This window comes from Emys orbicularis, chromosome 5, assembly GCF_028017835.1.
Source record: "Emys orbicularis isolate rEmyOrb1 chromosome 5, rEmyOrb1.hap1, whole genome shotgun sequence".
Classification (NCBI taxonomy): Eukaryota; Metazoa; Chordata; order Testudines; family Emydidae; genus Emys; species Emys orbicularis.
The window spans coordinates 92,250,038-92,272,864 of record NC_088687.1 but is presented as its reverse complement, the minus strand read 5'-3'; the positions used below and the strand labels follow the sequence as shown (position 1 = coordinate 92,272,864).

Genomic DNA, 22,827 nt, shown 5'->3' with positions numbered 1-22,827 from the left:
AGCTGGCCTCTGCCAGATGATTTGGGCTTGGCCTAAGGGGCTGTCTAATTGCAGTGTAGACATTAGGACTTGGACTGCAGCCCGAGCCCGAACATCTACACCACTGTTAAACAGCCCTTTAACCTGAGCCTCTTACCCTGAGTCAGTTGGCATGAGCCAGCTGCAGGTGTCTAATTGCTGCATAGACATACCCTACGTGTTTTGTCAGGTTTTGGAAAAACTGTTCCTTGTTTATTTACAGTAAAGCATAGAAACCAGATCAGGATTGGGGCTCCATTTTGCTGACTTTTGCCTAGAAATATATATTTTACAGATGTTACTAATAATGTTCTATATTAAGTACATATTTAGTATTTTCTGATTTACTTTGCAGAGTGAAGATGTGAGGTTGATCACAAGGGAAAGAGATGAACTACAATCTATGTTGGATAGATTTGAAAAACACATGATAGAAATTCAATCCAATGTCAAATTACTGACTGCAGAAAGAGACAAATTAAATGTCCTTTATGAACAGGTAAGAAATTAAGGGCGTGATCTAGTTGCCATTAAATTAATTGACTAACACTTTGTAGTACTGTTTATTAATTTAAAAAAAAGCAGGGATTGAGGGACTTGGGGGCTCAGCGTGGTGGGATCCTGGGAGCTTAGACCAACCAAGATATAACAAGCTGTAACTACTGTAATAGGATTGCAAATTTAGAATTATTTGTTAATTAGGTAATTCCTGATTTTATTGCTTTGTAATAAATTGGTTTCTTAACTTCAAAGAAATTCTTGTAGTGGCTACTATGTCTTCCTGAATTCAGATAGGATATTTGTTGTGCAGATCTAATTCCTTAGATACTACAGTGATGAGTGTTGTAGAAAATCTTAAATTAGGTAGATAGGAGTTAAAATTGTAATCTGCCTTATTAGTGTCACTAGTTAATATGTAAACTATGTAAGGCTATGTCTATACTTCTCTGTGGTTCGGACTACGGGGGTGTGAACAGCAGTGCACACCAAAGTGCTGCACTGTAACTCCCCAGTGTAGGCGTTGCGGGAGCAAACTAAAAGGTTCCTAATCTCGTTAACGTCGTAGTTCTCAAACAGGACTACGTTAACGTGAATTAGGAACCTTTTAGTTTGTGCCAGCAGAGTCCACATGAGGGAATTAGAACACAGCACTTTTGGTGCGCACTGCTGTTCACACCCTTTATAGTCCAAACTGCAGGGCAGTGTAGACAAGCCTTAAGTCACCTAATATTTTAAATCCAGTTTTACAGCTTTACCTGTTTTATAGAATCGTAGGACTGGAAGGGACCCTGAGAGGTCATCTAGTCCAGTCCCCTGCACTCATGGCAGGACTAAGTATTATCTAGAGCATTCCTAGGTGTTTGTCTTACCTGCTCTTAAAAATCTCCAATGATGGAAATTCCACAACCTCCCTAGGCAATTTATTCCAGTGCTTAACCACCCTGACAATTAGGAAGTTTTACCTAATGTCCAACCTAAACCGCCCTTGCTGCAATTTAAGCCCATTGTTTCTTGTCCTATCCTCAGAGGTTAAGAAGAACAATTCTTCTCCCTCCTCCTTGTAACATCCTTTTATGTACTTAAAAACTGTTCTCATGTCCCCTCTCAGTCTCCTCTTCTCCAAACAAACCCAATTTTTTCAACCTTCCCTCATCAGACATGTTTTCTAGACCTTTAATCATTTTTGTTGCTCTTCTCTGGACTTTCTCCAATTTGCCCACATCTTTCCTGAAATGTGGCACCCAGAACTGGACACAGAAATCCAGTTGAGGCCTAATCAGCGTGGAGTAGAGCAGAAGAATTACTTCTCGTGTCTTGCTTACAACGCTCCTGCTAATACATCCCAGAATGATGTTCGCTTTTTTTGCAACAATGTTACACTGTTGACTCGTATGTATGCTATGGTACTCTATGGGTTAGCATACTCAAAAGAATGCTAATTTTAGAATCTTATGCCCTCAAATATGTGACTTCTTAGGAAATTTTTCAAGCGACGTATATTTTAGAACACTTTCACATGATGTTTCTACAGTTACATATAGTATATTGCAACTTCTAATTCACAACTCTTTTCCTTCTGAAAAGTAATTAATTAAGATTACATACTGTACTTGGAATTTGGAAATAGAAAGGTTAGGAAGATAAGGGAGAGATAGAATTCGTGAGCAAGGTAGGGGAGGATAGAAGCTGGAGAGGAAGGAGGAGGAAGTAATGAATGAGAACAGAAGGGGGTTTGGACATAAGGAAGAAGTAAGTGTATTTTGAGAAAATCAAGAATTCTTTGCCTTTGTACGACTTAAGGAGCACTTTCTGGATGTCTAGGAAACAACTAGAAAGAAATGCAGTATATCTAGTGTAATCAGAATGCTAAAAATCAGTTTGTCATTTTTCTTAACATTATATACGATGTACTATTTTGAATGTATGGATACTACTAAGCAGTACTCTCTTAAAGTCTCAGGATGAATTAAATAGGTTAAGAAGAGAGGCAAAGCATACTTTAGTTTCTCAAAGTCACGTGGAAGAGGAAAGAGACATTGCATTAGCTGACTTCAGAAGAATGATGGCAGAAAAAGAAAGTCTGAGGGAGAAACTAAAGGTGAGCATGTGTTAATATAAATAATGCCTTTTATGTTAATCTGTGAATATCTACTCTTGTGAATTCTGAGAGGAACTTCTGATGTGTTGCTTATTTATGCAGTAATAATTATAACTAAGAGCCTACAACTTCAGTTTTCTTCTCCACTGAACACCACCACTGGACCACTTGTATAGTCTGTGCAGGATTAATGAGCTTTCTGGAAATTCAAAATTTTAAAACATTGCACTTGTAAAATGATCACCTTATACATCAAAGAATGCATTTGTCAGGAGAAACTATGGGTAGGATCAGTATGTATCTGCAATAAATATATGGATATAATGTTGCAATTACTCGTGTATGTTTCATTTTATTGGTGCAAAAAAAGCATTAAACCTATGCTCAGTAATGTTGGGGGCTTTTTTGTTTTCTTTGTTAAGCCTCAAGTTATTTTTAAGCACTGGGAATGGAAATACAGCTATAAAAGCAGTGTTGCAGAAGGGACTCTGTAAATACTAGATATTAAAAACTGCTCCACAAATATGTAAATAAAGTATATCCTCTCTGGTATTTTATTTGCTAGTTTGTGGCTAGACATTAGAGCTAATTTAATCATTTAGTGTCTAGTGTTTAGATTCACTGAACGTTCTGAAGCTTTAGTTCATTATATTGTTTTGTTTACTTCAATATGGTATTCTTTCTGTGTTTTGCCTTGCAACCTGTCACTATGAACACCAAAAGTGAAATCTTGGCCCCATTGATGCCAATAAGAGTTTTACCATTGACTTAAATAGAACCAGATTTCACTTCTATGTGGAAACATTTCTAACTTGATATTATACTTAGAGCTAAGATTTTTTTTTTTTTTGAGTTATTGTTCATATAGATTCCAATCTTGGTGCATGTCATATGTGCAAGATCAGATTCTTTAAAATGGCAGTGTCTGGGAAGTTTGCCTGTGCTTTGCATACCCTCCTGCTTCCCACAGCAGAAGAGACAAAGGATGGTATGGCTGCAACACGTGGTTCTTTCTTGTCACCTGTCGCTGCAAGACAGAATCCTATGGTATCCTTGTTCCTTGCTTAGCAAGAAACCAGTTAGTCTTCAAAGTTTTCAATTTTTGGTAGTTAAACTTTTTGCTAGGTTTTCTTTGCCTCTTGGCTTTTCATTTATCTCAGATAAAGAGCAATGACTGGTAGAGCCCCACAGATATGCGGATATCTGCTTTATATCCGTGGACCATGTTTGTGAATTGATGCGGATACAAATTTTTGTATCCGCACAGGATCCTAAATACAGGATCTCAAATGCGGGGAAGTAGCTGTCTGTAGCTCATAGCCTATGAGGCTGCTTCCCCATCTTCCAGAGCCTATATTTCCTCTCTCCCTGTATATAGAGAAAGGGGAGGTGGATAGATCAAGACAGGTAGGAAAATCCCCCATGCTCCTATCTGTAGTTTAAGCAGTCAAGCAATGTAGGAAACTTCTCCCAACTTCATTGCTGTATCAGGTCAGTTGGAGAGGGAGGCAGCTGCTTCTGCAAAGTAAGTCAGTCTGGCTTCCTGACTTACTTTGCAGAAGCAGCTGCCTCCCTCTCCAACTGACTGTTACGGCACAAATAAATCACTGGCTGGGCAACCGGAGAACGCCCTCTTCTGCGCCCCTAACGCTTGCACCCCCCTCCTGCACCCAATAGAGTGCCTGCTGTTGTTGCTCCTCTTTCCCCGCCCCCCCAGCCACCTAGGGGGGTGCGGAGGATGATCTGCCAAGCCAATAAGTGCCAGGGCTGAAATAAGGCATTGGTTGGGCAGCCGGAGAGCACCTTTACCCCTCTGACCTGTAGTCATGGAGTGCCTGTTGTTGCTCCTCACTCTCCCCCCAGCCCCCTTAGGAGGATAACCTGCCAAGCCCGGGCAATAATTAAGCACTGTAGCCCTCAGATAGTATTCTCTTTACATGATTCCACAGGGAGAACAGTGGCTGGTGCAAAGAAACTGGGATTGCTGAGCTCTAAGTGTGATGACTTTATAAATCACAAGCTAAATAGGCAGCAGAGATTTTTTTTAATTTTATAGTTCAGTTTGTTATTTTGAGCATTATTGACTTTAGACATTTACATTAAAAATAATAAAATAAAAGGCTATTTGTTCTGATGCCTGTTGTATAGTAAGACTGATGTTTAAAATAACAACAATAATAATAATAATAATAATAGTGTGCACATTTGTTAAGCCAGGTAGTTTTCTTCTACATTACACAGGCTCTTCCTGAGAGGCACTGTGACATAGCTTGCTGTTGCAGGTGCAGTGTGGATGCAAATATAGATAAAAGATGGAGTGTGGGTCGGATACAAGTTGATTCCTGCAGGTTGGATATGGATCCACATATTTGTATCTGCACCGGGCTCTAATGACAGGTGTATCTGATGGGGCTGTAGGCGGTCAGGCCTAGTGATTAAAACAAGAGTTTATCCTACCAGTGAGAGCTGAGTCCAGTGGGGGCACAGTCCAGGAATGATCCAAGGGTCAGTACCAGAGGGACAGAAGCCAAATCCTAGAGCCGGTGGGTAAACTGGAGTTGTAGGCTAGAGGTGGAGCCAAGGATTGGTACTGGAGAGACAGAAGTTGAATGCCAGAGCCGTAGCTAAGGATTGACGTCAGAAGTTGGAGGGAAGGGAGGCTGGAACCAGAGTGGGTAGTAGGTGGAGCAGATTCGGAAACAAGTCTGGAGTAGGGCCTGGAAGAAGGCTGGAGCAGGACAAGTGCAGCTGTGGGCATAATACATGTTGAGGAACTGCAGATCTGCTGTGAGTGCCAGACTTATGAGCAGGGTAGCTAAACCAGCAGCCAGTCAGGTGCTCTGGCTACTCTGTCAGTTCCAAGGCAGTAAAGCTGGGCTCATTGGTTGCCTAGCAGTGAAGTTAGTCAGGGAGCAGGCCAGTAGTTGGTCTGGTCCCTGACAGCACCCCCTTCTTTCAGGGTCACTTCCCAGGAACCCTGGGGCTGTGTTTCTTGGATTAGGCAGGAAGGCACACAGGAGGTCTGGGGTCTGGACATGTTCCACTGGTTCCTATGTCTGCTCCTCCAGGACTTATCCCTCCCAGTCAATCAGATATTGGAGTCTTCCCCAGACTCAGTGAGGGTCCAGAATCTGCTGGTCCACATGTTTCTGTTGGCCCTTCACAATTATTAAAGGAGGAGGAGGAGTGTAGTGCGGGCAGAAATTCTTGATTTGAAATAAAGATTTCAAGAGGGAGATGTGGAAATGGGGAGGATCTGAAGGGATTCTGGCAGCTGTAATCGAAAGGTTACTGGGTTAAATTGTTCTGTGATCTTAAATGGCCACAAGTACTTGTAGTCCAGTTTCATGGATGGACGGGTGGATTGCAGGTTTTGTGCAGACAATCAAACCCTACTCCCTTCCATGAGATTGGGGGTTGGCCGATGGTATCGGTTGGCTAATGGCTTGGTGCTTGTACACTGTCTTAGCCTCTTTTAACTGGTGCCTGAATTCTTGATGTACTTGGTTAATGTACACAGTGAGGTCAGCGATGGTTGGTACTGGTAAGGCAAGGAGATTTCAGGGTGCTGCCAAAGGTGGAACCCATAATTCAAGAAGTGGGGGTCTTCTGAGTTACAGTGTGTGTGTAGTTGTAGGTGAATTCAGGGTGGGGAACGAATGCCAACCAGTCATCCTGGTGGTAATATAGGAAACAGCCTAGGTACTGCTCTAGGACTTGATTGACTCTCTCTGCCTGACTATTGGTACTAAGGTAGTAAACAGTTGAGGGACGAAGTTCAATGGTCAGGAGGCACATAAATTCCCACCAAAATAAACTGTGACCCCTGGTCGGATACTATGCTTGAGGGCAACCAATGAAGGTGAAAGGTATCGTCTTCAAACAGACGGGCTATTTTGTGGGCAGTGGGGTGGCTGTGACACAGTATAAAATGTGCCATCTTTGTCAGGAGATGAATAACCACTAGAATCCTTGGGAGGGCGGATGTTCCACGATGAAGTCCGTCAACACGATGGCCCAAGGCTGGGGTGGAATGGAAAAGGGCTGAAGAGCAGTTTCACGTGGGATTTTGGTCTGGGCGCAGAGGTTACAGGACCAGATATAAGTTGCTGTTGAAGTGTGCAGGGCCAGCCACCAGAAACTCCTCGGCACTGAGGGCTTGGGTCTTGAATTGACCAAAGTGACCTGCCAGAAGAGGATCGTGACTGATTTGTAGAACTTGCAGCCTGGGTGAACCATTGGGTATGTAGATGTGCCCCTTAAGATACAGAAAGGCAGTATGGGTGGTAGCATTGTCTAGGGCTTCGTGGATCTGAATTGCGAAGGGATCGTTAGGCAGCCGGGAACGCATCGAGGGTAGCAGGTTATGGACAGTGGTACTCAAAATAAAATTTGACAGTTTGAGGATCATGGATGGAGGCTCTTGGTCAAGTTCACAGTACTCCCCCTTCTGGGATAATGCACCTTTCTTCACATTCCTGGTTCTGTGACAGTAGGTCACCAAGAAGTCAAACTAAATACAGAAGAGGGACCAGTGGGCCTGTCACTGTTTTAGGTGCCAAGCCTTCTTCAGGAATTCCAGGTTCTTGTGGTCAGTGAGGACTTGGATTGAAAACCTGACATTCTCCAGGAGATGCCGTCATTCCTTGAAGGCTACTTTGATGACAAGTAGCTCTTTATCAAGGATGTCATTGTTTTGCAGCACTGGTGTGAGCATGCGCAAGTAAAAGGCTAAAGGGTGAAGCTGACCATCAGAGGCTGCCATTTGGGAGAGGACTGTCCCAGTGCAAAGTTGGAGGCATCTGCTTCTACTGTAAATAGCTGGTATAGTTTCAGCGGTTCAGGTGCAGTGGAGGTCACTGAAGATAACCATCACGGCCTGAATGATCTGATTCACCTAGCCAAGGAGGGGGCTGGACTATTCCAACGGAGCGGGAGGTCCAGGCCAAGGCTTTCCGAGTAATGTTGAGACCTACTCAGGCCTGGTCTGTGAGGCACACTGAGGGCGTAGCAAGAAGAGGAGCTGGCATTATTTAGGAAATCTCAAACCACAGTCACCATTAAACTTGTCTGGACCTTTGGCTCTTGAGAGGCTGGAGCCAGGGTGAAACCTGGGCTTGTAGGGCTGTTTTCTACACCTGCAGGGTGAACACTTGTGTTTGCAAGGTCTGTACGGCCCATCCACCAATTCCACCAGCGAAAAATTGGACTGAGTGGGGTCTGTGTCGGTGAGGTGGGCCTTACCTATGTATTGGGCTGTTCAAACTGTAGCTGACTGGGTCTGGGCAGACAGGACTAATAGTTGAAATGAGAGTCCAGCCTATCAGTTAGAGCTTAGTCCAGGGGAGCAGAGTCCAGGAACAAGCCGAGGGTCAGAAGGACAGAAGCCGAATGTCAGAGCTGGAGGGGGAGCCGAGGATCAGTATCAAAGAGACAGAAGCTAAATGCCAGAGCCGGAAGGTAAACTAGACATATAAGCCAGAAGTAAAGCAGAGGCTCGAAGTCAGAAGCTGGAGGGGAACAGGAGCAGGTTTGGAAACAAGGCCGGAGCAGGATAGGAACTGGGAAGAAGCAGGGCCTGGAACCAGGCTGGACCAACGTCTGGAAGCAGAAGCAGGGTAAGCTCAGCTGCAGGCATGGTACATGTTGATACTCCTGGCATGCTGATGCACCCAGCTCTGACACAGGGCAAGGATTGGGCCTGCCCCAGAAACACCCCAGGGCCCTGCCCCTCGTTGCCAGATGCACCAGGTGTGGGCAGGCAGGCTCATCAAGGCAGGATCCAAGTGTTGGGCTTGGCGTAGGAGCATGCAGGTATGGGTTGAGAGGGCAATCTGGGTGCGGGCAGCTCAGTGGGGGATCTGGATGCACAGGGGCTTGTTGGAAGGTTCTGGGTGCAACGGTAATGGGACTCTGCAGAGGGTCCAGGTGAAGGTGGTTTGGGCTTAGCGTGGGTGGGGGGTTCTGGATGTAGGGGGGGCTAGAGCTTGGAAGGGGGGTCTGGTTGTGGGGGGCTCAGTGGGGGGGTCCAGATGCTGGGGGAGTGGGGCTCAGTGGGGTGGGGATCCAGATGCAGGGGGCTTGTTGGGGTGGTCCAAGTGCAGGGGGGATGGGGCTCGTTGCGGGGTTCTGGGTGTGGGGGGGTGAGGCTTGGTGGGAGGGTCTGGGTATGAGGGGGTCTGGATGCACAGGGGTTGGGCAGATGGGGGAGCAGTGTACAGTGATTCCCTCACCCTTCAGCTGAGGAGCGCCACCTCTCACCTCATTGGCTGGTGCACTGGGAGTTGGAGAAGAAGCATTGACAGGATCTATCAGGGTAACTGGAAGGTCATCTGGGTCACGTAGGGTATCACCTGTGTGTCCTCCACACTACTCATACCAACCATGGCATACTGATCACTTGAAGAGTAAATCCATACTCAAAAAAATTGGCTCAAACTGCGGCTTTCAGAACCAGATCCTCCATACCAAAGAAACAACTCCCATCTGTTTCAGCTCAACCCCAAATGGTATAGGGAAAGGAGGAATACAGTGGCACAAGCACTTGCTTGAAATACTCCATCCCAGTCATTTCATCCTCCTTGCCAGACGAAGTGGTCAACCCTCTGTCATCTGCCTTGGTAGAAGAGCTGAAGGTCTTTTAGGACTTGCTCTGTCACGTGGCAGAGACATTGAACATCTCCCTGGCAGTCATCCAGGAGAAGCAGCACAAATTGCTGGATATCATACAACCCTTCTTGTCGGGACAACTCACCATGCCAAAGCCAGCAAAGTTCATCTGGCACACACCAGAACCTATTGTGAGTACATCAAAGGGGGCAGACAGAGGAGGTATTAGGTCGATGAAAAGGGATTCAAGTACTTTTACCAACATCCTCTCCAGGTATTGTTGTAGTTCAGGCAGTCCATGAGACAAGCAAGACCAGGCAAAGGTCTGATGTCTTTGGGAAGAAAGCTTACTCTTCACAAGCCTCCAAGTGAAAATAGTGAATTACCAGGTGCAACTTTCCAAATATGGCTTCATGCTATCGGACAAACTCTCTATAATTTTATGGACAAGCTCTTCATAGATCACCTGGATAAAATAAAAGGTCTTATGGTAGCTTCCAGCCCTGACAGCACGCTGAGCAGCAATTGACACAGTTGATACAGCTCTCAGATAAACAGCCACTGCTGTAGCTATGAGGTCTTTTTAGTTACAAGCATCAGGAATTCCACATGTAGTCCAGGTTACTATTGAGGACCTCCTGTATGGGGGCAATGAGCTCAACAACATCATGGACAACACCCTATATACCTTAATAGTCAAGGGATTCAGTGTGATTCCTGGGCCTATAAGTTCTGCCCCCTAAGAGGAAGTTTCCAAGACAATAGCTACAGCAATACAGGCAGAGGCAGCAGCCCCACTATTACTTGCAATAGTGATCCTTGCAGCGCCTGGGGAAGAGACAGCATTTCTGTGGCAGATGACCTTCTGCCTTCTCCTCAATTGTCCAACAATCCAGGGCTTCAAGAAAACATCAGTTTTGATATACAGGGCAAGAGTTGTGCCAGACCATCTATGGACCCTTCTTTTTTCATCCCTTCTTTGACACTCACCTGTCCTTTTCTGGGAGGGTTGGTCAGGGATAACCCCAGACCAGTGGGTCTCTAAGATCATCAAAAAACACCTTTCTCCCTATCTCTCTTCAGGACCCCTTCTCATGAGAATCTACTGAAGCAAGAGATAAGACTCCATGGTACAAGTGGGAACAATGGAGGAGGTGTCTCAGGAGTTAAGGGGCAAGGGATTCTGTTTCCACTTACTTCCTATTCTCAAAGAGAACAGAGGGTGGAGACTCATCCTTGATCTTCATTGCTCCGTCTCTGAGCCCCATGGTCTGGTTTGTGGTTCTTGAACCTCCAAGGTACCTACTTCCACATTTCTATGCATCCAGCTCACAGGAAGTATCAGTGGCTCCTGGTAGGAACCTAACATTATCAATACAGAGTTCTACCTTTCAGCCTCTCCACAGCACCACAAGTATTTACCAAGGTCCTAGCTGTGATGGTCACACATTTTAGATCACCAGGAATCCAGGTTTTTCCCTACCTGTATGACGGGCTGGTGCGAGGGAAATCCCCTTCAGCACATGATAGATTCACTTCAAAAGATACTCCACCCTGAAGCTCAGAGTCAACAGTTAAAAATGGACTCTGACCTCAACCCAGAGTTTATAGGGCACTAATAAATTAAAAGTCAGCATGAACATACCTCCCTCAAAAGAGGTTTCAGACTATGATAGACCTCATCAATCAACTCTGGTCCCACCCCAGCACTCAGGAGTGAGTTCCTGCCTCAGATTACTGAGGCACATGTCAGCGTGCATGTACGTCATCCAGCATGCCAGACTTTATCTGAGGGTGAATGAGATTTACATATCTGCCAAATAACCCTTCCTGTGTCTAAGTGTTTGTAGTCCTTCTGGAAGTCTTTCTTCTTTAAACTGACAGACAGATCCAACCCATGTACGCAGCAGAAAGTCCTTTTCACAAAAACCACCAACAAAGATTCTTGTCTTGAATGCCTCTATTCTAGGGTGGGAAATTGTCACAACCTGCCCCTTCCTGGGCACACGCCTTGTTCAAAACCGGTGTTTCTGGATTACTAGTAATCCCTCTAAACTTCCTCTCTGAACCCTTGCCTGTGAATATTGGGCAATTCTGGCTGCTTTGCCTAACTCTATTTCAAGGACCCCGCAGATCTCTTCAGACCCCCACTGATTTACTATGCCTGGGACTTCTGAGTTTGAAAAACCAGTATACTTTTATTTAACTAGAGTAAACATATCAGAAAAAGCAACTGCTTTCAGTATCCCTTCTACTTCTGACTTTCAGAAGGAAAGCCTAATTTTATGAGAGCCCAGTAGGGGCTTCCCTTCCTGATCACAATATAGTTCTCTGACTCCCTCTATGATCCTGTTCCCCATCTTCTCAGGAGCTAACCAACAACCCTTCAAATTCAAAACTCCCAAAGTTCCAAACAAACAGACCAGGTGGTATTTCCATCCAAAAGTCCATGCCCTCTATACACCCAGCACCATATGTTATGTTGGTCTTCATCCAACAACATACCCCATCGTACAATTTCACTTAGCATCAGTTATCGTATAACAACATAACATATATATCATATACTAGTTCAAGTGAACGTAATCCATTCTCAACAGGAGACCACATATATCTATAGAAGGTACAGGAGAGATGGTAGTCTCTTGAGATCACCCTCCTCTTAAACATTCTGGAACTCAGGGCTGTTATGCTGGTGTTGCTTTCCTACCCCTAATTGAGTACCTGATGATTCATGTACTCACAGATGATACCACGGTGATGCGCTGCATCAGCTGGCATGGGGGAGCTAGATCTCCCCTCACCTCCACCCCTTTATATTCATAGGTTATGTTTACCCTACAAAGTAGGGGTGTGATTTCCCCTGCTTGTGTACACATACTCACACTAGCTTGATAACAGCAGTGTAGTTGCAGCACTACTGGTAGTGGCTGGAAAGGCATGGCTGAGTCATGCCGAGTACAAACCCACCCGAAACCAGTAGGTAAGTACTTGGAATGGCTCATCTACGTCTCCACTACTGCTACATGCTAGTGCGGCTACGCTGCTATATATACTCGTGCTAGCTTGATGAGAGCTAGTGCAGGTATGTGTTCACAAGCAGGGGACTCACACCCCTAGCTCATAGTGTAGACGTAGCAATAAATTTGAAGGCCAGAAGGGAGCATTGTGCTCATTTAGGCTGACCTTCTGCATAACACAGGCCATAAAACTTCGCTGAACAAATACCTATTTGCACTAGAGCATATCTTTTAGAAAAACTTCCAGTCCTGATTTTAAAATTGCCATTGATAGAGAATCCACCACAACCCGGGGTTACATTATTCCAATGATTAATTACCCTCACTGTTAAAAATCTGCACCTTATCTCTAGTATGATTTTTTCTAGCTTCAACTTCCAGCTGTTGGATCGTGTTATTCCTTTGTCTGCTAGACTGAAGAGTCCATTATCAAATATTTATTCCCCATGTAGGTACTTATAGACTGTGACCAAGTCTCTCTCCTTTATCTTCTTTGAGCTTCTTGAATCTATTTAGCTTAACAATCACTATAAGGCGTGTTTTCCAATTCTTTAGTCCCAAGTGGCTTCCCCAAAATGGGAAAAGCAGTAGCAGCAAGGGATGGAAGGAGTCTGGTTTGGGCATGCCATTTATACAAAGCAAGTCTGTGAAGAAGGGGAAATCAGACCAGAGCCACAGCTCCCTTGGTAAAGAGCCATCATCCACAGATTTCTGAGGAAGTGCACAAGCTTATCTGATGACATCACAATACTCATATATAGAAATCAGAAGGTAGATAAAGGTGCTTTAACAGTAAATAATGATACAATGCTGAAATGGGGAAAGATGACTTTGATTTGTAAGCAGACCTTAAGCTTCAAGCTTCTAAGGTTGTGTTTGTAACAAATGAAAACGGATTTTAAAAATTACTTTAAACCTTGACAATAACTTTTAGAAAATAGCTTAGAATTCTGATGTCTTAGCTTACCATATCTGGCATTACTTTGGTTTTGTATTCTCTCTATAGCAACCCACCTGAGACTATTTCATAAGGGGAAAGGAAATTTACTTTTTCTGTTACAAATTCTCCCAAAGGTTGAATCATACAGAGGTTTAAAGACATCTGCAAGTATCCTCACAAAATCATGAGAAACGTTGTATCATACATTGTTGTTTGTTCAGGTGAAGCTCTGGAGTTTGTGTGCTTTGCATCCAATCATGTGCATATGAAGATAAAGCTTTTTTTCTTTTAGAACTTTATATTATGCAAAGAGCATTGCCATCTTAAATCATACTCCAGTCTAAAAAATTACTTACTGTTACAAGTAATTCTGTATTTCTTTCCATGTTAGGTCCAGCAGGAGGCAGCAGCCTTTGAGAAATCAAAGATGGAGCATGACATCGCAGAACTGGAAAACACTGTTTCTGGGGTAAGTAACATGTTAGTGAGTAAACTTCTCACCCAAATGGCTTTTTAAAACCCTTTAGATAAATTTTCTTTAAAGTAAAATCATTCCACTGTAATGGATTTCTAAAGGAAATAAAGACAACGTGTCTTTTTTTTTCTTTCTTTTTTTTTTTTTTTTTAATTGCAGTTTGAAACACAACAGTTTGAACTGAAGAGTACAATCTCTGTACTGAAAGAAAGAATAAACTCTCTGGAAGATGAATTAAAAACAAAGTCTTATAAACTTGCCCAGACATCTGATGACTCTTCACAATTTAAAGCTGAGTTATGCTCACTTCAGTAAGTTCAGCTTAAAATTTTGTGTCCTGTTATAGCAATTAACATACAATTTTGTCATACGTTAACATGACAGAGATAGAAAACTCATGGTAAAACTTTCATAAAATGTTTTTAAAATATCCTGGTATTGTTTGTCTTGCACTGACAAGAAAACGTTAGTAGGAAAAGGTGCTCTAGATTCTCCTGGGCTACCAGTGTAGTTGTATAGTGAGCAAATATAATAATATTTTTTAAAGCGCCAGTTGCAAATGAAAGATAATCTTATTGCCAACATGAAAAAACACAGACTCCCGAAGCTGTGAAAATCTTTGTACAGAGTCCATCACTTGTTATACTAAGCTGGAGTAAAGAAAATTCCAAAACTGAAAAGTTCACTAAATTATAGTAAAGGTTGGTATGTGCAATTTGAGAAGAAATGCTACTAAACCCATTTGTTAACTTAAAAAAACAAATTAAATTTCTATAATGGGGTAATTTCCCCCATCTACGTGGTGTTACTCCCCCTGTACTTTGGAGTTCCAATCTCAGGTCTACGAACAAGGCAGTAGTCAGGGTTGATCTCTTAACATTTTTCTGCCCTCAGAATTATTTAATTTTTTCCCAACAGCCATGTTCCCTAGGTATGATCCTGGAGGAAAATGAAGTTTCTAACAGGTGCTGCACATGCATTTCCTTAGGGTGGAGATGAAAGCCCTCACAGACTGGAACATTGGGCCTGGATTATGCCAGTTTCAGACTGGTGTAACTCTTTAGGTTTCACTGAAATCTAATTTTATGTATGCAGTTTTGACAATTTTGGCCTTACTAATCTCACAGAGAGCCAGTCTGTATTGACAAATGAGTAGGCTTATTGTTCTAAAATTTCCCTCATGTCAATGTCTTGACTACACTCATACTCCCGCTAGAAGTACTACTGATTTAGTTGAAGTATAAGGTAAGTCAATACTCTGATAACTGCCTGGGGCCCTGTTTGCCGTAGTGCTTTCAATGTCGTTACCATTGGAGCAGAGCCCAGACACGGTGAGGCAGCTATGATGTTGTGGACCATTGGGAGAGCAGCATTAGAGCTGTAAGAAGTGGGAGTTTTTACCCACGAAAGCTTATGCCCAAATAAATCTGTTAGTCTTTAAGGTGCCACCAGACTCCTCGTTGTTTTTGTGTATACAGACTAACACGGCTACTCCTCTGATACTAGAGCTGTGGCCATCTGGAGCTCAGGAGCAGAGTCTTCTCATGTCCCCTCACTCTACCCTTAAGCCTACTGAGGCTAGCAGGAGTATGGCAAGCTATTTAGGCTTGTCTGGGATGGGTGCTCCCATTGAGTATCCGGAGGTTGTGTTGGAATAACAGGAGGGCTTAGAGGTTGTGGGGGGTAGACAAAGTGTTAATGTGGGACCATGAGGGGAATAGGAGTATGTCAATGGGCACAGAAGGAGACCACTGGGCAGCTGGGACTTGTTTTGAGTAGATTTGGGGAACTAGGATATTTTTTTGGGAGGAGGGGCATGGGGTAAGTTAAGTGTTGCAAAGGGGGATATTTTGTGGAAGAAGGAAATGTGGTGTGTTGGGCAATGGTCTTTGTGGGAGTAGTCAGGGCATGTGGGAGTGAATGAAGATGTTATGTGGAAGGCAGGGCAGTTGGGATATTTGGAGGAGGATCCATGAGATGGAATGGGAGTAGGAGAGCCATGGACAGCTGAAGCCCAGGAATAGACTCTTTGGGGCCTGTTATGGCTTATGTTTATTTAAATATTACTTTTGCATCCCACAACTTGTGGTGAATTAGGCTTTTTTTTCTCAGTATGTTAAACTTTCTACTTTATTTGTGTGCAGAAAAATTGAAAGTTACAAAAACATCTTTGTTTTCTTAAATCTTTTCTTAAATGATGAAAATATTAATGATGTAAAATGTTCTCAACCTACTTATAAAGCTCTCATTTTCTCATCCCAAAGTCAAAGCGAGGCCTCAGACTTATTTTAGACTGCCAAATCTCAAAAAGTACATAAGAAAGATAAAGTTTCATATGCTTACCCTATCTTCTGTTATCCATTCCCAAACTCAACTATTGGTTCATTGCCCCGGGTTAAAGGATGCCTATTTCCACGTGGTCATTCATCAGAGTCACCAAATGTTCTTAAGGTTTGTTGTAGCAAGTGTGCATTATCAGTTTATGCTCCTTTCTTTTGGTCTGTCATCAGCCCCCCTGAGTCTTCACAAAGTGCAGGCGGTAGGGGCAGCACATCACAGGAAGACAAAAATCCAGGTATATCCATATCTGGGTGATTGGTTGATCTTAGGTCATTCCAGACAGCAAGTGAAGGAAGCCATCAAGAAGATCTGATCCCTATTTTGTTTGTTTGGCCTGATGATCAACAAAGACAAATCAGTTCTTCTCCCTGTACAGGAAATTGAATTTATAAGAGTTCTTCTTGACTTGTCATCAGGAAGAGCTTATTTGCCTCAGGCCAAATTTCAAGCAATATTCAACACGTGCAAAGAATTAGTTATATCTTTGTACAACAGTAAGGAACTGCCCGAAACTTCTAGGTCACACGGCAGCTTGCGTATAACACATGGCACAATTCACCTCCGAGTCCTGCAGAAGTGGTTGAAGTGTGTATCTCATCATCTACTCGAAATGCAGACTCAACTGTTCCTGCAACTGTTCTGTCTTGCCTGGACTGGTGAATGGACCCTGCCAGTGTATGTAGTGGAGTTCCATTTGCTCCAATTCTGCCTTGTGTGACCTTAGTCACAAATGCTTAATTCCTCAGTTGGGGAGCAAATCTAGGGAGCTTTCAGACACAAGGTCTGTAGACTGATCAGGACCTCTCCCTACAGATCAATGTCAGGTAGCTCTGAGTTATTTGTCTGGCCTGTCAAGTGTTCCTGTTCTATACAAGTGCTCACATACAACATTGTTGCAATGGTTTACCTCAACAAACAGGGAAATCCCAGATCAGACCCCTTTGGCAAGAAGTACTGAACCTCTGTCCCTTTTCATCAAGAACAAGATTACCCTCAAAGCATCTCATCTTCCTGGATCTCAAAACTTTCTAGCAGACCATCTCAGCAGGTCATTCAGCAGAGATCATGAATGGTCCCTCAGACCCAATTTAGCAAAGTCCATTTTTCAGATTTGGGTATACTAGAAATGGACCTGTTCAACACTTGACAGAACAGGAAGTGTCACTAGTTTTGTTCAAGGGCAAGTGTCAGCGCAGGGTCCATTTTGGACGCCTTTGTGATCTCCTACAAGGGAAAACTTCTTTGTTTTCTGCCAATCCCTGTGCTGCTGAGAGTCCTGGGCCAACTGACAAGATCATGCTGTTCTAATTTTGATTGCTGTAGCCTGGCTTTTTCAGCACTGGTTCTTGGCCCTGTTGAACCTGTCCATTTGAGATTCCCATTACCATTCCCCAGATTCTGGACATAATTTCACAGGACCAGGCTCTGTATCCCAATCCTCTTAGCTTCCTGTGGAGTCAATAATGGAGCACCCAAGCAATGAGGTGTAAGTTATCTGTTCTGCTGCAGTGGAGAGCATTCGTCTGAACAGCAGAAAGCTTTCCACCTGATACACTTATCTCATGAAATAGAAGAAGTTTTCTGTGTGTTCCCAGCAGAAAGATACCTCTCCATCACAGGCTCCTATTCAGTGTATTCTGGATTTCCTGCTTCACTTACAGGAAAAAAATGTCTCGATCAGTTCCCTCAGGGTTTGTCTGACTGCTATCTCTGCATTTCACTCTTCTACAGATGGGAGATCTGTTCTCCAACCCTGTGACTATTAGGTTTTTGAAGGGTTTGAACAGGCTTTTCCCACCTGTTAGAGACCCAGCTCCACCCTGGGATCTAAATTTGGTTCTCTCGGTTTTAATGGAACCGTCTTTCAAACCTAGAGCTACGTGCTCATTGTCTCATCCCTCAATGAAGGTAGCATTCCTGGTAGCTATTACTTCAACCGGAAGAGTTGCAGAACTTCAGGCTGACCCTCCTTATACAGTATCTTACTAGGACAAAGTTGGTTTGTATCCACATCCCAAATTTCTCACTAAAGTGGTTTCAGATGTTTATTTGAATCAGACTATAATACTTGCCAACAATTTTTTCTGAAACTTCACACAAAAATAAGAAAAATCTCCATACTTTGGACATTCGCAGAGCATGGGCTTTCTACCTGGCTGGGATTAAAGAGTTTAGGACGTCTCTTCAGTTATTCATATCCTTTACTGATAGGATGGAAAGAAAAACCATTATTTCAGAATATCTTTTCCTGGATCTCCTCCTGCATTTGTCTGTGCTATGATATTGCCAACATTTAATTACCTCAAAGAGCTTTAGTGCACTCTCTGCGCTCAAGCACATTCAGCTGCTTTCCTGAGTTACATTTCCATGAGTGGCCTTTGCAGGGCTTTTGCAATTGTCATCTGTTCACTACTCATTATGCTTTCTCCCAGGCCTTGAGGGATGATGCTATATTTGGGAGAGTGGTGCTGCAGTCTTTGTTGAGGTAAACTCTGGTTCCCTCCTCCATCTGGGACTGTTTGTGTGTCACCTCAAGTGGAAGGGACATGTGCAAGCACTCAAAGAAAAAATGGTTACATACCCGTTCGCTGTGTTCTTCAAGATGTGTTGCATATGTCCATTCCATACTCCTCCCTCCTTCCCCCTACACTGGAGTCACAGCAAGCACTGGCTTCTGGTGTGAAGGAACTGAGTGGGGGTCAAGGCATCTCCACTCCTTTATACAGTAACTCCTCACTTAAAGTCGTCCCAGTTAACGTTGTTTCGTTGCTGATCAATTAGGGAACATGCTCATTTAAAGTTGTGCAATGCTCCCTTCTAATGTCGTTTGGCAGCCACCTGCTTTGTCCACTGCTTGCAGGAAGAGCAGCCCGTTGCAGCTACCTGGTGGGGGCTTGTAACCACAGTGGACCGGCAGCCCCCCTATCAGCTCCCCATGCTGCAGCCCCCCAGCAGGCTATCAATTGCCAGGCAGTTCAGCTGTCCCTCCCCCCACTGCCATGTGCTGCTCCTGCCCTCTGCCTTGGAGCTGCTCCCAGAGACTCCTGCTTGCTGTGCAGGGGGGAAAGGGGGGGCTAATGTCAGGGTGTCCCCCTTGCTCCTGCACCCCACTTACCCCTTCTTTATATAGAGCAGGGAGGGGACACAGACGGAAGGAGACAGAGAGAGCTTGGGGCAGCAGCTGCTGTCTCAACTTCCTGATCCACTTAAAAAGACAATGCACTTAAGAGTGGGTCAGCTTACTTAAAGGGGCAGTGTGCATCTCTCTCTCTCTCTCTCCCACACACAAGGTGTGTGTCTGTCTCTGTCTGCTATGCTGTCTCCCCTCCCTCATGTTCGTGCTGCCTTGTGTGAGAGGCTACATTAACAACAATGTGTTAACCCTTGAGGGCTCAGCCGAGTGCTAGTTCATCATTTAGCAGCAAGGCATTCCCTGAGAAATATTCCTCTCTCTTCCACCCTCTGACTTCACCACCTCAACCAAGCTTCACAAGCTTGAACAGTATCATCATAGCTGTGAACAGTATTAAACAGTTAGTTTAAAATGTATACTGTGTGTATATCTATATAATATATAGTTCTTCTTCGAGTGATTGTTCATGTCCATTCCAAGCAGGTGTGTGCGCGCTGCGTGCACGCCAGCTGGAAGATTTTACCATAGCAGCATCCGTAGAGTTGGCTTCGGCACCCCCTGGAGTGGCGCCTTCATGGCGCCGTATATAGGGGCCCGCTGAACCTCCACCCCCTCAGTTCCTTCTTACCGCCGGTGATGGCTAGCTGGAACTTCGCTTGTTCTTCAGCAATCTTGGCAGTGTCCCGTTTTCTTCCTTGTAAATAGTTTAGTTAGTTTAGAGTTAGTATAGATAAATAGTTGTTGGGGAGTTTTCCCCAACGTACTCGTCGCCCCGCTGGGGCATGCCCGGGTGCCCAGGGTTTAAACTCTGCAAGGACTGCGGGAAGTTCATGCCAAAGAGTGACCCGCACTGTTCCTGCTTACGGTGCCTCGGAGAAAGCCACCAAAGAGACAGGTGCGCTATCTGCAGGGCATTTCGCCCCAGGACTCTCAAAGACAGAGAGCAGAGGCTCAAAGTGTTACTAATGGAAGCGGCCCTGCGGCCACATTCAGACCCTGGGCCGACCGACCTGGTGCCCAGCACTTCATCCTCGGTGCGCAGCGCCCCGGCACCGGTAATACGTCATGAGGCCAAAAACCTCCAAACCCCGGCACCGGAGGGAGTTGGCACATAGGAAATCGGCCTCAGTGAGGCACCGTTCACCATCCCCGGTGCCGATTAAAAAGAAGAGGCCTGTGAGGGGACGATCACCCCACCAGGACCCTAAAGGGCCGGCGGCATCCACGTGTGCTGCGGGACAGGCCGTGCTGCAGACTCATCCTACTACTCCGTTGACTCCCGCCCCGGAGAGGGTACAGTCGAGTCCGGACAGGCCAACATCCCTGGACCTCGTTGAGGAAGTGCGCCTCCCATCGACGCCGGAGGTGTTGCAGGCAGCCTCTGACCTACTAAGCCTCCCGGTGCCGGCGTCGCCGCGCCGGTGGAAAGAGCCTCCGACCATGGCCCGACCCCCTATACAATCACGGGGCAAGCCGGCTATGTTATCGCCGCGGTCCCCTCACCGCTCCACCCCAGCGGCACTGGAGCAGAGAGAACATTTTCCAGTCCAGCGGCACCGCTCCCCAGCGACACTGGGTACTGCTCCCCCTAGGTCCTCCTATTCGGAGACCTCAGATTCGGAGGCGGAGTCGTACTGCTCCAGTAGATCGAGGAGCAGGCGGTCGACCTCGCGAGCGAGCCTCCAGCCTTATCCACCGCAGTGGCAACAGCAGTGGCAACCGCCCCCCCCAGTGGCCATTCTGGACTCCCTGGGCCTACCATCAGTCCGTGGGACAGGCGTACGGCCCCTGCTTAAAGTCCGCATCGGTCTCATCGACGGCGGTGGCTCCGGCTCAAATGCCTCCACCACTGGCACCGCCGTCTGACAGGAGTGTGCCACAACAGATCCCGGCACTGCCTAGTCACACACCGGCACCGGCAGGGGCCATGGTCCCGACGCCGCAGGCACCGACGAGCATGCCTCGTCGTTCGGTGTCGACCCCGGTACCAGCCACAGTGCCGCATCCTGCACCTGCACCGGCCACGCAACCAGAGTACCGTGTGCCGCAGGCCCCCATGGGGGCCGAGGGTATAGAGGAAGGCCCTTTGCAGGTGATCTCCTCCTCTTCCTCTCCTGATGAGGCGGTCGCGGGAACCTCAGCGGCACCGGCCCTAGAGGACAACAGGATCCTCCAACAGTTGCTTACACGTGCAGCCCAGAGCCTCTCGATCCAAGCTGAGGAGATCGAAGTGGATACGGATCCGGTGGTCGACATCCTGGCCCTGTCGGACCCGTCCAGGGTAGCCCTACCGCTGATAAAAACTATTGCGGACACATCCCGCACCTTGTGGCAGACGCCAGCCTCATTAGCCCCCACGGCCAAGAGGACAGAGAGGCAATATTTTGTCCCCTCCAAGGGCTATGAACACCTTTATGCCCACCCTCCCCCGGACTCCCTAGTGGTCGATGCGGCCAACCAAAGGGAGCGTCAGGGGTTCCAAGGGGCTACACCAAAAAACAGGGAGGCCAAGTAGTTGGACCTGTTTGGAAGAAAGGTGTATTTCACAGGGGGGCTGCAGTTGCCTATAGCCAACCAACAGGCTATAGTGAGCCGGTATGGTCACAACACATGCTCTGCACTGTCTAGGTTCTCTGAACTCCTTCCTCAGGAATCGCGAACCGAGTTCTCAGCCCTAGTTGAAGAAGGGAAATTAATTACCCGAGCGTCCCTCCAAGCAGCTTTGGATGCGGCAGATGCAGCCTCTCGCACATTGGCGTCTGGGCTGGTCATGAGACGGGGAGCCTGGCTTCAGGTCTCAGGCCTTCCACATGAGGTCCAACAGACCATCCAGGACCTCCCCTTCTAAGGGCCCATGCTCTTCTCTGAAAAGACAGATAAGAGGCTGCATAGCCTAAAGGACTCCAGAGCTACCCTTCGATCGCTGGGCTTACACACCCCAGTTACCCAACGTAGGCAGTTCAAGCTGCCTCAGGCCCCGCAGCCGTACCAGCCTCAGAACCGCACGAACGCATTGCGCAGGCGGGCCAGGACCGGCAGAAGGAGGCAGCAACAACAGCCCTCCAGCCCGTCATCTGCCCAACCAAGGCCATCACCGGGGCCTAGGCCCCCATTTTGATGGGACAGTCGGGGTCACAACTCTGGATCTGTCCAACCCTACCTTTTTGTCACGTCTGTCCCCCTTCTATCGTGCTTGGGCCCAAATCACATCGGACAGTTGGGTACTCCGCATGGTAGAGAGGGGATATTCTATCCAGTTCTCCTCCCACCAGCCCCCCTCCCCGTCCCTCTTCAGGGACCCCTCTCACAAGCAACTTCTAATTCAGGAAGTGCAGTCCCTCCTCGCAGCAGGGGCAGTGGAGCAAGTTCCTCAGGAGTCCAGGGGCAGGGGCTTCTATTCCCGCTATTTCCTAATACCGAAAGCGAAAGGGGGCCTCAGACCTATTCTGGACTTGCGGCGTCTAAACAAGTTTGTAAAAAAGCTCAAGTTCCGCATGGTCTCCCTATCCTCCATCATACCTTCCATGGATCCAGGAGACTGGTATGCCGCCCTCGACTTAAAGGACACATACTTTCATATCACAATAATCCCTCAGCACAGGCGCGATCCCTCAGATTCGTCGTAGGCAACGCCCATCTTCAGTTTACAGTTCTACCCTTCGGACTTTCAGCAGCCCCAAGGGTCTTCACAAA

The 22,827-nt window shown here is 46.0% G+C and overlaps 1 protein-coding gene across 1 annotated transcript in view; it reads left to right on the top strand.

Moving 5' to 3' along the window:
- The window catches only part of CEP135 (centrosomal protein 135), a 96,163-nt gene that overhangs the window by 36,444 nt on the left and 36,892 nt on the right, over nt 1–22,827 (top strand). The window contains exons 12-16 of the mRNA XM_065405725.1: nt 374–517; nt 2,474–2,617; nt 7,629–7,685; nt 13,578–13,655; nt 13,821–13,972. Coding sequence (XP_065261797.1) covers nt 374–517; nt 2,474–2,617; nt 7,629–7,685; nt 13,578–13,655; nt 13,821–13,972 — 575 coding nt within the window. The remainder of the gene's footprint in view (nt 1–373; nt 518–2,473; nt 2,618–7,628; nt 7,686–13,577; nt 13,656–13,820; nt 13,973–22,827) is intronic.